Here is a 14,731-nt window from a genome sequence, read left to right on the forward strand (position 1 = left end):
TTTTGAGCTGAGTTCATATCACAACAGATGAGTTCATTCGTTTTGGTTTCTTCTTCAGGCCCATGGAAAGGAAAGCTAAATGATAATGGGAGCAAAAATAATCTAGGAAGAGGTGGAGTGTGAAATGTAAAATTAGATTTTCTAAACATGCTGTCTCCAATGGCCAAACAGAGCCACACCCAAGCGATCAAATGGAATCAGTGGTAGGGGAGGCGATTATCAATCAGTCTAGTTTATGGGATGCACTGTGTGAATGGTTAAGGGAGTGATAAAGGGTGGTTTCCGACAACCCAAAGAAAGGATCCTCTGCTTGAACTAAGTGTGTGTGTTTCCATCTAGTGAGGAAAGGGGCTTTCAATGACATTGCCACTTAAAGGCTTAGAAAGAAGGTTCCGTTCAACATTCTTCGGTTCATTGAACTATTTCTTATCGAAACCCAAATGTTAACATTTTTATCTCCAAGGGGGAAAAAAAAAGGCTGGTGGAATGCCCCTGTAGTTCCTAAAGAGACCACAGCAAGGCTCCATGGAGGCAGAAGGAGGGAAGTTGAGGGAAGTCGTTCTGACTGGTGAGTCGGCTTTCTGACCCTCGTCTGCAAATAAAACATTCTAAGGTAAGGAACTAAGGAAGCTTTATTGAAATCGGATTTCAAATGGAGCGGTCCTGCTATGCCTACTGGAGGAGATCAGGGAATAAATAATATTTCCTTCATTGAAAATTATATTTTATTGGCCAGGCGCAGTGGCTCACGCCTGTAATCCCAACACTTTGGGAGGCTGAGACAGGCGGATCACCTGAGGTCGGACCAGCCTGCCAACATGGAGAAACGTTGTCTCTACTAAAAATACTAAATTAGCCGGGCGTGGTGGTGCATGCCTGTAATCCCAGCTACTCGGGAGGCTGAGGCAGGAGAATCACTTGAACCAAATAGGCGGAGGTTGCTGTGAGGTGAGACGGTGCCATTGCACTCCAGCCTGGGGGACAGAGAAAGACTCCGTCTCAAAAAAGAAAAAAAAAAAAGAAAGAAAAAGAAAAAGGAAGGAAGGAAGGAAGGAAAATTATATTGGCCAACCTCAAAATTGAAGCTTATTCAGAAACAGACTTTAAGAAAAAAAAAAGTGGAGAACTGCTCCCAGATATATATGCAGAAAAGCTTCAAGTCAACATTTAGGAGGTTTTTAAATATCGATCTGGGTTTCGTTCTGATGGTATGGGTGTACGTACACGAACTGTTACATTTCACTAGACTGTAGCCAATAGGGAGAATTGACCACTGCTTTCGAAGTGAGTTGTGTTGCCTTTAGCAATACAGTCACATTAATGGCCAGAAAAAGAAAAAAAGAAAACAAACACGCCAGTAATACTTTATCTGAGACTGGGGGTAGGGCGGGGTGGGAAAGGTGTAGGCGTTTGCGTTCGAGTCAACCTCTATTTCGGGGGGTAAAAACTGCCTCCTCCGCTTGATTTTTTTCCTCGACCTGCAAAAGCGTAAATGTTTTGTTTTGTTCTTTATTGAGACGGAGTCTCGCTCTATCACCCAGGCTGGAGCGTAGTGGCGCGATCTCGGCTCACTGCAACCTCCGCCTGCCGGGTTCAAGCGATTCTCCTGCCTCAGCCTCCTGAGTAGTTGGGACTACAGGCGCGCACCACCATGCTTGGCTAATTTTTGTATTTTTCGGTAGAGACGGGAGTTTCGCCATGTTGGCCAGGCTGGTCTCGAACCCCTGACCTCAGGTGATTCCCCCCCTCCCCACCCCGTCTCGGCCTCCGAAAGTGCTGGGATGACAGGCGTGAGCCACTTGTCCCGCCTAAAAGGGTAAATGTGATTACACCTACGCGTATTTGTTCAACAGACATTTATTGAGTGCTCACCACGTGCTAACGCCGGGCGTCTGGGCTCGGGAGGCGCTGCCACGTGGCGGATGCGCAGTGCCCGGCGGCCGGGCTGAGGGGTGAACGCGGGGCCAGGGGGCCCCGGGCTGAGGGTTTGCGTGCGGGCCGGGTGCCTGGGGGCCCCGGGCTGAGGGTGAGCGCGCTGCCCAGGTGCCAGGCGCCTCCCGGCAGAAGGTGAACGCGCGGGCCAGGTGGCGGCGGGGCGGGCCACGCCCTCCCTAACCCTGGCGGAGCTGAAGGGTGGGTGTAGCCTGATTAGACCGCGTCAGTCCGGAGGGTGGGTCTTGGGAGGGGGCGCAGGGCAGTCCACGTTTTCACTGCAGTTTCTTCTTTGTTTTACGTTTGGGAGGAGGTGGCATTGAAAAGAGCAGAGTGCTTCGCGGTAGCAGGGGTGAGTCTTGTTTCATGGAACTTTTTTCCAATGGGGAGAAGGGGGATGTGTTGCTCACTACTTGGAATGTGTCGGTCAAAAGGGTTAGATAGTCAGGGAGGGGAAGCTTGTTCTCATCCTGGGACCAGGCTGCAGCCGGCCTCGCCGGGAGACTTGTAGCCTTCGCCCTGCGGTGACCCGTGGCTGGCCACTGGCCTCAAATGTTGAAAATGGGCAGATGGGGGAAGTAACCCTCTCAAGAAAGCGAGTGTCTGGCGGTGATTTCCTAAATTGCATTTTTTATTTTGTTTCAAAACTTCATGTAAATATGTTTACTTACAATATCTGGCTAGGTCTTTTATATTAACATGCTTACATTTGTGATCAAGACACCAGTCTCTTCCCTTTCTTTTCCTCTCCTCTTATCTCTGGAGATGGCAATACCCTCCACTCAAATTACTCTAGCAAAAAACCTAGGAGACTTTTTTTTTTTTTTTTTTTTTTAAGGCAGTCTCGCTCTGTTGCCAGGCTGGAGTGCAATGCGCGATCTCGGCTCACTGCAACCTCCGCCTCCCGGGTTCAAGCGATTCTCCTGCCTCAGCCTCCCAAGTAGCTGAGATTACAGGCGCCCGCCACTGCGCCCGGCTAATTTTTGTATTTTAGTAGAGACGGGTTTTCACCGTGTTGGTCAGGCTGGTCTCGAACTCCTGACCTCAGGTGATCCGCCCACCTCGGCCTCCCAAAGTGGTGAGATTACAGGCGTGAGCCACCGCGCCGGGCGAGACTCATTCTTGATTCCTGTTTCCCTTCCGCTCTTCATCCAATCCACCAGCGAGCTGGAGGGCGAGGGGGCGGTTCTTTCTCCGGTTTTCCCGCTCTCCCTGCATTTCATCTCCGCCGCCATCTGCTCCAAACCACTAGCAGCCCTTCCCGGGATTCCCAAATCTAATAGGTTTTTCTCTTCTCCCCAAATCCATTCTCCATGCAGCTGCCCGGCCCATCTTTTAACCTAAGAAAGCTTGCTGTTTGCTTGTTGGAAGCCCTGTAATGGTTTCCTTGGGTCCTGGAATGGGGCTCGCAGTCAGCCCCGCGCCAGGGCCTCGCCCCGGCCCCCACCGTCCTGCCCGCCATAGCTGTAGGGAGCATTGAGCGTGGCCTCCTCCCCCAGCCCCCGGGGAGCCGCCGGCAGCCTGGAGCCAGCAGCCTTCGCTCGTCTCCTCCCACCACCGGGCACTTTTCCTCCTGCCCGCATCTGGCTCCGATGGCCCCGTCTTTGGGGGCCTTTTCCAGACATTCCTGATCAAGGTGGCGTCCTCGGTTACTTCCCCTGTCATTCATACTCTTTTTTTTTTTTTTTTTCAGACAGAGTTTTGCTCTTGTCGCCCGGGCTGGGGTGCAATGGCGCCATCTCGGCTCACTGCAACCTCCGCCTCCCGGGTTCAAGCGATTCTCCTGCCTCGGCCTCCCGAGTAGCTGGGACTACAGGCGCCGCCACCACGCCCGACTAATTTTTTTTTTATTTTAAATAGGGTTTCGCCATGTTGGCCAGGATGGTCTCGATCTCCTGACCTCATGATCCGCCCGCCTCGGCCTCCCAAAGTGGTGGGATTACAAGCGTGAGCCACCGCGCCCGGCCACCCCCCACCCGCCCACCACCTTTTTTTAATAGCATTTTTCTCAATCTGACATTTTTTGTTTATTTGCCCTTTACTGTCTCTCCCACACCAAACTTTGTGTTAACGAGGAACTTTGCATCTTTTTCCCTAAGTTCAGCACCTAGAACAAATACTAAATGTATATGAAGATTTTGTCCACATCCGCTTTTACCAGTATGTTTTCCATGTACAGTCAAGTTCCATATAAGGACGTTTCAGTCAGTGAGCAACCCCACGTACTATGGTGGTCCCATAGGATTATAAAAGAGCTGAAAAATCCCTATGGCCTAGTGACATCTTCATGATCCTGAATCTGTGTAGGCCCTAGGCTCATGTGTGTGTTTGTCTCTTGGTTTTTAACGTAAAAGTATTTAAACAGACAAAATCTTATAGAATAAGAATATAAAGAAAAAATATTTTTGTACAGCTGAAAAAATGTTTGTGTTTTAAGCTAAGCGTTATTACAAAAGAGTCAGGAAGTTTGCACATTTTAAAGTTTATAAAGTTAAAAAGAGTCTGGGCCTCGGTGGCTGACGCCTGTAATCCCAGCATTTTGGGAGGCTGACGCAGGCGGATCGCCTGAGGTCGGGAGTTCCAGACCAGCCTGACCAACATGGAGAAACCTCATCTCTACTAAAAATACAAAATTAGCTGGGCGTAGTGACGCATGCCTGTAATCCCAGCTACTCAGGAGGCTGAGGTGGGAGAATCGGCTGAACGTGGGAGGCAGAGGTTGCTGTGAGCCGAGATCACGCTGTTGCACTCCAGCCTGGGCAACAAGAGGGAAACTCTGTCTCAAAAAAAAAAAGTAAATAAATAAATAAATTTAAAAAGTTACAGTAAGCTAAGGTTAATTTATTATTCAAGAAAGACAAATTTTTAAATAAGTTTTAAAATTTGCCTAAGTGTACAGTGCTTATAAAGCCTACACTTGTGTACAGTGGTGTCCCAGGCCTTCATTCACTCAACACTCACTGACTCATCCAGAGCCACTACCAATACTGTGAGCTCCATTATGGGAATGTGCCTACACAGGTGTACCATTTTTTATCTTTTGTAGAGTATTTCTTCTGTTTGGATATGTTTATATGCAAATATTTACTGTTGTGTTACAGTTGCCTATAGTACTCAGAACTGTAACATGCTGTGCAGATTTATAGCCTAGGAGCAATGGGCCCTACCGTGTAACCTGGGTGTGTTGCAGGCTATGCCATTCAGGTCTGCGTAACTACACTCTATGATGTTCACAGGATGACACAGCAACCTAGAGATACATTTCTCAGAACATATTCCTGTCTTTGAGTGATGCATGACTAGTTATTTCTGCTAACAGAAATTGGCTTGCCATATAAATGGTTTTCTTTTAGTAAATTAATAAATTACCATTTCAATGTTATGTGTCATCCTCACAAGCTTGTATACTGCTATGAGAAATAGCATAATGCTCGGAGATGTGACAAATAAGAATTTAGCTTAGAAAGGTAAGGACCATACTTGAACCTTGGTAAATTCATAAAGAAAACACCTCTCTTAGAAGATGCCTTTCTTTCTTTCTTTTTCTTTTCTTTTCTTTTTTCTAAGACAAGGTCTCATTCTGTTACCCAGGTTGGAGTGCAATGGTGTGATCTCAGCTCACTGCAACCCCTGCCTCCCAGGCTCCAGCGATCCTCCCACCTCAGCCTCCTGAATAGCACTTGGCAAACCCACCCCGCCCACGTCTCCCTTGGGAATTCAGACCTAACCATCGCTGAGCTGAAGTGTAGGTGTAGTCTGATTAGACTCATTTTTTTCTTTTTCGTAGGGATGGGGTTTCACCATTTTGCCGAGGCTGGTCACCAACTCCTGGGCTCAAGGGATCCACCCACCTCAGCCTCCCAAAGTGTTGGGATTGCAGGCATGAGCCACCATGCCTGGCCTTAGGAAATTCCTTTCTATGTAACACCCTGCATCATTAATAGCCAGCTTTTTTGAAACTTCTACATTAAGTTGTCTAAACTCTCAGATAAATTCCTAGTAAAGTAATTATATCGGGTTGTTAAATCAGAGATCAACAGCACGATGACTAATGCATACTCATGATTTCATCTCACTAGACAAATGTACTGAGGCTGGAGCCTGTGTGAACAGAACAGAAGAGGCCTTCACTCTAGTAGTGCTCACGGTCCAGCAGGTAAGACAGACTTGAAGCAAGGGACACCAGATATCTGATCAGTGTGAAATAGGGAGCGAGGGGAACGTTTAGCTTTGGGACTCAACTGAGCCGAAGAATCCAGGGAAGCCTGCCTGAGGAGGTGATGTTTGCGCATTTGAAGTATGGATGGGAAGCAAGCCTCTGTGTGTGTGTGTTGGAGGATAGGCAGTATTTTAGTGAGAAAAAAGAACGTTTGTAATGGACTGATTGACGCTTTATTGGAGAAAGTTTATTATGGCTGAATAGTGAAATACAAGAGCTATAGATGGCAGGAGGTGAGCTTGGAGAGAAAAGCAGCAGTCAATTAAATTGCAGTTACAGGTTGAGTATTTTTTATCCAAAGTGCTTGGGACCAGAAGTATTATGGACATCAGATTTTTTTGAGTGTTTGAGTGTTTGCAAAATACCCAACATGAGCATCCCAAGTCTGAAAATTCAAAATCCAAAATGGTCCAATGAGAATTTCCTTTAAGTGTCACGATGGCACTCAGAAAGGTTTCATACTTTGAGCCTTTCAGGTCTTGGATTTTCAGATTTGGGATGCACAAGTTGTTTTTTAAATGGACTAATTGGGGAGAGCAGCTCTGTGTTTAATCCTAGTAATTAGCCTCCAAAGGTGCTAATATTGTGCTTCATAAATATTTTGAGATCTCGCTGGTTAATTTCATCTCTATTTTTATTTTATATTTTTTTCTTTTTCTTTTTTTTTTTTTCCCAAGAGAGTCGCTCTGTTGTCCAGGCCGGAGTGCAGTGGTGCAATCTTGGCTCACTGCCTCTGCCTCCCAGGCTCAAGTGATCTCCTGCCAGTAGCTGGGATTACAGGTGTGCGCCACCACATCCAGTTAATTTCTTGTATTTTTAGTAGACAGGGTTTCGCCATATTGGCCAGGCTGGTCTTAAACCCCTGACCTAGGTGATCCGCCAGCCTTGCGCTCCCGATGTGCTAGCATTACAGGCATGAACCACCGCACCCAGCCCTACTTTCACCTTTTTAAAGGACACAGGCCTGGCGCAGTGGCTCACACCTGTAATCCCAGCACTTTGGGAAGCCGAGGAGAGCGGATCACCTGAGGTCAGGAGTTCGAGACCAGCCTGGCCAACGTGTCATGTATCTACTAAAAAATACACAAATTAGCTGGGTGTGGTGGGGGCGGGGGCGCCTGTCTGTAATCCCAGCTACTTGGGGCCTGAGGCAGGAGAATCACTTGAACCCCGGAGGCAGAGGTTGCAGTGAGCTGAGATCGTGCCATTGTACTCCAGCCTGGGCAACAAGAGCGAAACTCCATCTCAAAATAAAATAAAATAAAAGGGCACAAAAAATAATAACATCAGTAGCATATAACATATATGTATTACATATTTTTAAATATATTTTAAGAAATCTTAAACTCCCTACAGTTGGAACACATTTTGTTTTTATTATATGTATTTTTTTTTTACCAAAAGTAAATGACATGTTTCTGTTGAGGTGTTTTTTTTTTTAATGTGGTTATTTTAAAGTATTTTCAAGCTATTAATTTTCATCCGACAACTTTTACCTTTGCCTCTTTTTTAAAAGCATATAATTTTTCTTCCTACAGAGAGACATCAGGACAACAAATAGGGAGATCTTTTCTCAGGCACACAATTGTAACATTAAGCAAGAGACTTTTATAGTAAAAGCAATAACATATTCATGCTATAACTTTTATAACATCATTGCTGTTAGATGTTTAAGGAAATGATAGGAAAGTCTTCAGGGCCAAGCTACCCTGTGCCTTTATTTTGGCATGGATTCCTAAAAGGTGGGAGCACCATTAATTTCATGTGTCTTATTCTCTGGATCCCCGTCTTCTAGAACAATGAGTGGGCACACGATGGCCCATGGGCCAATCTCCCTGTTTTACTGGAACACAGCCAACCTCATTCCTTTATGTGTTATCTGACTGCTTCTGTGCTGTGCTACAATGGCAAAGTTGAATAGTTTCAACAGACACCACAGGACCCACAAAGCTAAAATCTGGCCCTTTGCAGAAAAAGTTTACCACCCTGGTCTAGAAAGAACCTGGCGTGTAGCAGGATGCAACATATACTTGTAGAATTAATAAAAAGGTAATAAAATAACAGGAGCTCACATAGCGGTCAGCATTTGCTGTGCACCATAATCTGTGCTAAGCACTTTGCATGCATTATTTAATTTGAATTTCATAACAGTATTACATAAGAAAACAAGAATAGGGCCAGGCGCGGTGGCTCACGCCTATAATCCCAGCACTTTGGGAGGCCGAGGCAGGCGGATCACGAAGTCGGGAGTTTGAGACCAGCCTGACCAACATGGTGAAACCCCGTTTCTCCTAAAAATAGAAAAAGTAGCCAGGCATGGTGGCATGCACCTGTAATCCTGTAATCCCAGCTACTTGGGAGGCTGAGGCAGGAGAATTGCTTGAACCCAGGAGGTGGAGGTTGCGATGAGCTGAGATTGCGCCACTGCACTCCAGCCTGGGCGACAGAGTGAGACTCCATCTCCAAAAAAAAAGAAGAAAAAGAAAAGACAGTATTTTGCTCCCTCACCCCCTTCAGGCTTTTGACCAGCTGCCACTTACCACCCTCGCAAAGGTTTGCCCGAGTGCCCTATTTAATATTGCATGCAGGCTTCTGTTTCCTACCAGCCCCTTTGCTTACTCTTTCACACTTAGTCGCCTTCTAACACGTGGCATACATTGCTTATTTTCTATGCTCATGAGTATGTCTACTCTATGGAGGCATAGATGTTTGTATGCCTGTTTATTGATGTATCACAAACTGTATAGCCTAAAATAGAGCTAGCACATAGTCCCGCCCAGTACATGTCAGGTGAGAATTAGATATAGAGGGTTCCGATAACTTGTGGGGACACCCAGATAAGATCTGTTTATGACTCATGTCTTACACAGAGCTCATTCTCGGTCTCTTGGTTAGTTTATCAGAGAAGATGGAAATGTATTATTGGAAAATGTGTCCTAGGTCATTTTTTGACAGTGGCTCTAATACTGGAATCTATTTTAACTAAAGGTTATTATCATAAAGCAGGTGTTTGCTGAAGACAACTTACTCAGATCACTACTGCCTGGAGGTGGTTGATATATCCTGGTGTAAACCTTCAAGAAGGACACAGGCAGGAAAACATGAACCAGCAACTGAAGAAACTGGCAAAGACGAGACGCCAGAAAGGCCTGGGTGGAAGAGCCCCCAGTGGGGCTAAGCCCAGGCATGACAAGGCAAGCCAAGACCTGCAGGCGGAAATAGAACCTGTCAGTGTGGTGTGGGCCTTATGTGATGGCTATGTGTGCTATGAGCCTGGCCCTCAGGCTCTCGGAGAGGATGATTTCTCAGACTGTTACATAGAATGCATCATAAGGGGTGAGTTTTCTCAACCCATCCTGGAAGAGGACTCACGTTTTGAGTCCTTGGAATACCTAAAGAAAGGATCGGAACACGAGCTTTCTCAAAAGGTTCTCGAAGCAAGCTCCCTTCTTGAATGTTCTTTGGAATACATGAAAAAAGGGGCAAAGAAAGAGCTTCCTCAAAAGATAGTTGGAGAGAATTCGCTTGAGTATTCTGAGTACATGACAGGCAAGAAGCTTCCGCCTGGAGGAATACCCGGCATTGACTTATCAGATCCTAAACAGCTCGCAGAATTTGCTAGAAAGAAGCCCCCCATAAATAAAGAATATGACAGCCTCAGCGCGATCGCTTGTCCTCAGAGTGGATGCACTAAGAAGTTGAGGAATAGAGCTGCCCTGAGAAAGCATCTCCTCATTCATGGTCCCCGAAACCACGTCTGTGCGGAATGTGGGAAAGCGTTCGTTGAGAGCTCAAAACTAAAAAGACATTTCCTGGTTCATACTGGAGAGAAGCCGTTTCAGTGCACTTTTGAAGGGTGCGGAAAACGCTTCTCTCTGGACTTTAATTTGCGTACACATGTACGCATCCACACGGGGGAGAAACGTTTTGTGTGTCCCTTTCAAGGCTGTAACAGGAGGTTTATTCAGTCAAATAACCTGAAAGCCCACATCCTAACCCATGCAAATACGAACGAGAATGAACAAGATGGAAAGTAGTCCTCCATCAGGATAAAGCATGTTAACAGAAGAGTGATGAGTGACAAACATGCCTCACTGATTATTGTTTCTAGGAAGGAATTTTTAAATCAATATTGCAACCCCAAAAGCAGGTATAATTTGGTGTTACTAAGATGCTCCTACACTTTGTGATACCGTTTTAAGAACATGGTGTATTTTTTTTTCTTTTTTGTTTTATTTAGAACTTTGTGTATTCTTAAAGTGTGCTTCCAACAGGAAAGTCAGTGATAAATTGACTTCAAAAGCATAACCTTTAATATATTATCTGTTGGATTATTGGATATGACTTATTTTCATGTACTGTAAATATGAAAATAACTTTGATTTTTAATTGTGTAGTTTCCATTTCTTAGCTTTTGTCTTTTAAATTTATACTTCAGCCAGGCATAGTGACTGACGCCTGTAATCCTAACACTTTGTTGGGAGGCCAAAGCGGGAGGATAGCTTGAGGCCAGGAGTTCCAGACCAGCCTGGGCAACATAGTGAGATCCTGTCTCTACAGAAAAATTTGTTTTTATTTGTATTTATTTATTTTTATTTTTGTTGGTAGACGTCTCGCTTTGTCACCCAGGATGGAGTGTAGTGGCGTGATCTCGGCTCGCTGCAACCTCCACCTCCCGGGTTCAAGTGATTCTCCAGCCTCAGCCTCCCAAGTAGCTGGGACTACAGGCGTGTGCCCCCATGCCCAGCTGATTTTTGTATTTTTAGTAAAGATGGGGTTTCACCATGTTGGCCAGGCTGGTCTCAAACTCCTAACCTCCAGTGATCCACTCACCTTGGCCTCCCAAAGTGCTGGGATTACAGGTGTGAGCCACTGTGCCTGGCCCCCACAAAATGTTTAAACTTAGCTAGGCCTGGTTGCATACACCTGTGTTCCCAGCTACTCAGGAGGCTGAAGCAGGAGGATAGTTTGAGCCCAGGAGTTTGAGGCTACAGTGAGCTGTGATTGCACCACTGTACTCCAGACTGGATAACAGCAAGAGCCCATCTTTTAAAAAAAGTAAAAATTAAAAATATACTTGATGGTTCATGTCATAGCCCTAGGAATGAAAAATTTGCGGTAGTCAATAAATGAATGAGTAGTTAAATATTCTTTAAAGTCAACTGTATTTCATTGTAATTTTTGTTTTCTTTTTATCATTGTATCAAACTTATGGAAATCATATGGTTAGATGTGAGTGATTATTTGATAATGTTAGTCCATTTGAATCCATTTTAGATATTTCACAATTAAAGAATATGAAACTTCAGAAATATGCCAAGTCTGTATTTTAAAAAATCAAAGAGTCTGCACTGAAAAGAGATACCATTTATTTGTTCTTAAAAATTAGCAAAATTCAACAGACTGATGTTCAGTATAGGTGAGGTATGGCGGGAAGTTAGGCTTACGTGTGGTTGGATAAGGTATAAACTGTCACAGCCAGTTAAGTGTGCTATATTCGTTTTTAGAGCTACCATAGCAGTACCCCCAAGCTAGGTGACTTAGCAGAAATGTATTGTCTGGATTCCAAAGGCTAGAGGTCCAAAACCCAGGTGTTGGCAGGGTTGGTTCCTTCTGAGGCTGAGAGGGAAGGACTGGCCCAGGCCTCCCTTTTTGGCGTTGAGTGACTGTCTCGTGTTCACATGGCATTCACCCTGTATCCCCACATCCCTTCCCTCTGCCTGTGTCGGAACAAGGACACCAGTCATGTGGGATTATCACCCATGCTGATGACCTCATGTTAACTTGACGAACTCTGAAGACCTTCAAATAAAGTCGCATTCTGAGGTACTGAGGTTATTTGTACTAATGTACAAAGGGATCTGTTCAAGAATGTGAACTGAATAGTATTTTTAATGGTGATAAACCCATAACGTAAATGTTCATTAAGGGGATATGGGGTGCATAATTCCTGCCACTTTTGTTCAACAGCAAATGTGCAAGTCTCCTTCAGGGAGAGGGTCACAGCTGGCGGCAAGCCGCCCAGTAAGAGGAAGTGTCTTGTTACGAACAGATGAGACGGGATCTGGTGTATTTTCTTGCTGTGGAAGGAAATTCAGAGAAAGTAGTTACATACGGATAAAGGGAGAAATTGTCTGAAGGTAACTGGTAAAAATAAAATCTAATGTAGGGGTTAACTCATTTTTATCATTATTAAGTGAATCCCTGATTGGAATCATCTCATAATGGCCAAAAGTATGCTGCCATCAAACTTGAAATGCTTATTTGATTTTAAGATTTAAGACATCACTGGAGGTAATGCTAAGCGTACCGTTAATTGAATGGCTTTTCAGGAAATAGCAATACCACACTAAGTAAATATATCAAACTCAACATTAATCTTGATTTTTAAAACGCCAAAGCCTAAAATATGTCTTTAAAACAAGTAAAAAAATCAAAGGCTTACATTTTGACGTCAGTATGAGCTAATTGCTACTATGGACTATGGAAATTATTTCTTAATTTGGTCTAGAATTTCTAGTATCACTTTTACAGGAATGTGGGTACTGAGTGAGGAACATTGGGTACATAATCCATATGTAAGTGTGGAATTTCCTCCAAATCAAACACCTGAGTATAGAACTTGGGATGGGAATTTGGTATTTGATCAAGATGACAAAGCATATTCTCAGCTAGTTTTGGTTTTGTAGCACTGTGTTTGATTTGCTCTTCTGTGGGTTTCTACTTCAGAGATGAATTAGGACAGAGCACCTCTGAAGACCAGGCAAAAGGCAGGAGTACATAGCAGCCCTCAAGACCAGAGGAAGTCAGGGGCGGGGTTCAGGCTGCAAGCTGGAGAGCTGAGATGCAGGGCACCAAGAGGGATGGATGGAGATACTTCTTCCTGAACCATGAGCATTTCTAAAAGGTAGATCAGCCTTTACATAGTGGGAGCCAGTCACCATCCCTCTTGCTGTTCTCAGATGGCTGTTCCTGTTCAGCTCTTTTCTAGAGCTGAAGGGTCCAAAACTCCCTGTTAACAACTCTAAAGCTTAAATGTGTAAGAAACAACAATCTGAGAAAATGCTTGTGTATCTGGATCCCAAGGCTTAGTTAAATCCTGACTGAGGAATAGGATGCTACTTAGCCAGCTTCCTAGCTGTTCTTGTTTTTAGTTTTCTTCCAAAAAGGAACCCTGAAACTGCTAAGAATGTAAAAGGAAGAACGCATGTGGATGCAATGAAGAAAAAGGAAAAGGAGGTTAGCTAATGAGGATATATAAGGATATGTCACCTGAAATCCTTTGTTTATGGTTCAGGAAGAAATGTACATAGATTCTCCACATTTGTGTTTTAAGTAAGAACGAACACAAGATACCTGAACACATACCCAGAGAAAACTGAAAACAAGTCTCAGTTCATCTAGCTTTTCACCTTTCCAGACACTGGCATTTGACAGACCCCAAATCCTGATAAATGAATAAATGGTTTTCTGTTTTCAAGCTGGCATTTGGCTTCATGGCCCATAAACAACAAACAATCTTACATGTATAGGGTTTTTTAAACTTTTTATCATGTTTGTTTAAGATGTATGTGCTGGGCCAGGCACAGTGGCTGTAATGGCAGCAGTTTGGGAGGCCAGGATGGGCGGATCACCTGAGGTCAGGAGTGCAAGACCAGCCTGGCCAACACGGCAAAACTCCATCTCTACTAAAAATACAAAAATCAGCCTGGTGTGGTGGCACGCGCCTGTAATCCCAGCTACTCGGGAGGCTGAGGCAGGAGAATCTCTTGAACCTCGGAGGCTGAAGTTGCAGTGAGCAGAGATCGCGCCACTGCACTCCAACCTGGGGGACAGTGTGAGACTCCGTCTCAAAAAAAAAAAAAAAAAAAAAAAAAAAAAAAAAAAGGTGTACTGTTTTGATATGCATATAGTGAAATGATTACTGTCATTAAGAAAATTAACCCATGGCCGGGCGCGGTGGCTCACGCCTGTAATCCCAGCACTTTGGGAGGCCGAGGCGGGCGGATCACGAGGTCAGGAGATCGAGACCATCCTGGCTAACACGGTGAAACCCCGTCTCTACTAAAAATACCAAATATTAGCCGGGCGTGGTGGCGGGTGCCTTTAGTCCCAGCTACTCAGGAGGCTGAGGCAGGAGAATGGCGTGAACCCGGGAGGCGGAGCTTGCAGTCAGCCGAGATCGTGCCACTGCACTCCAGCCTGGGTGACAGAGTGAGACTCTGTCTCAAAAAAAAGAAAAGAAAATTAACCCATTGTCCCCTTTTTCAGTTATCTTTTGTGCGAGTAGTAAGAGCACCTAAAATTTTCTTTCAGCAAATTTTTAGTAATGAATACTGCATTATTAACTGCTTCTTCATGCTGTGCATTAGGTTTCTAGACCCGTATGCTATCTAACTGCAAGCGTATACCCTTTGTCTGTTTCTCCCTATTTCTCCCTCCTCTACCTCTGCATTTCTGGTCACTACCATTTCTGCTCTGTTTCTATGTATTCGCCTTTTTTGTTTGTTTGTTTAGTTTCCACATATCAGTGAGATTATGTAGTGCTTTTCTTTCCATGTTTGGTTTATTTTTCCAGTT

At 44.7% G+C, this 14,731-nt stretch overlaps 1 protein-coding gene across 6 annotated transcripts; it reads left to right on the forward strand.

Moving 5' to 3' along the window:
* Positions 1–2,192: 2,192 nt before the first annotated feature.
* On the forward strand, positions 2,193–13,517 carry ZFP42 (ZFP42 zinc finger protein). 6 transcript variants are annotated; one of them, XM_063663423.1, is made up of 4 exons: positions 2,222–2,284; positions 5,524–5,677; positions 6,012–6,088; positions 9,155–13,517. In XM_063663423.1, exon 4 carries the CDS (start codon positions 9,253–9,255, stop codon positions 10,186–10,188), a length of 936 nt encoding a protein of 311 aa, XP_063519493.1. In that variant the 5' UTR covers positions 2,222–2,284; positions 5,524–5,677; positions 6,012–6,088; positions 9,155–9,252; the 3' UTR covers positions 10,189–13,517. The 6 variants fall into 6 exon arrangements, with proteins under 6 accessions (XP_054341881.1, XP_063519495.1, XP_063519493.1 ...); XM_063663424.1 differs by lacking the exon at positions 2,222–2,284 and adding an exon at positions 5,378–5,399; XM_054485906.2 differs by lacking the exon at positions 5,524–5,677 and having other exon boundaries at positions 2,193–2,284.
* Positions 13,518–14,731: the final 1,214 nt, after the last annotated feature.

Source organism: Pongo pygmaeus, chromosome 3 (assembly GCF_028885625.2).
Source record: "Pongo pygmaeus isolate AG05252 chromosome 3, NHGRI_mPonPyg2-v2.0_pri, whole genome shotgun sequence".
Lineage (NCBI taxonomy): Eukaryota > Metazoa > Chordata > Mammalia > Primates > Hominidae > Pongo > Pongo pygmaeus.

Bases quoted from the DNA above. Each gene is read 5' to 3' on its own strand.
- ZFP42 (XM_054485906.2), top strand. From the start codon at position 9,253: ATGAACCAGCAACTGAAGAAACTGGCAAAGACGAGACGCCAGAAAGGC.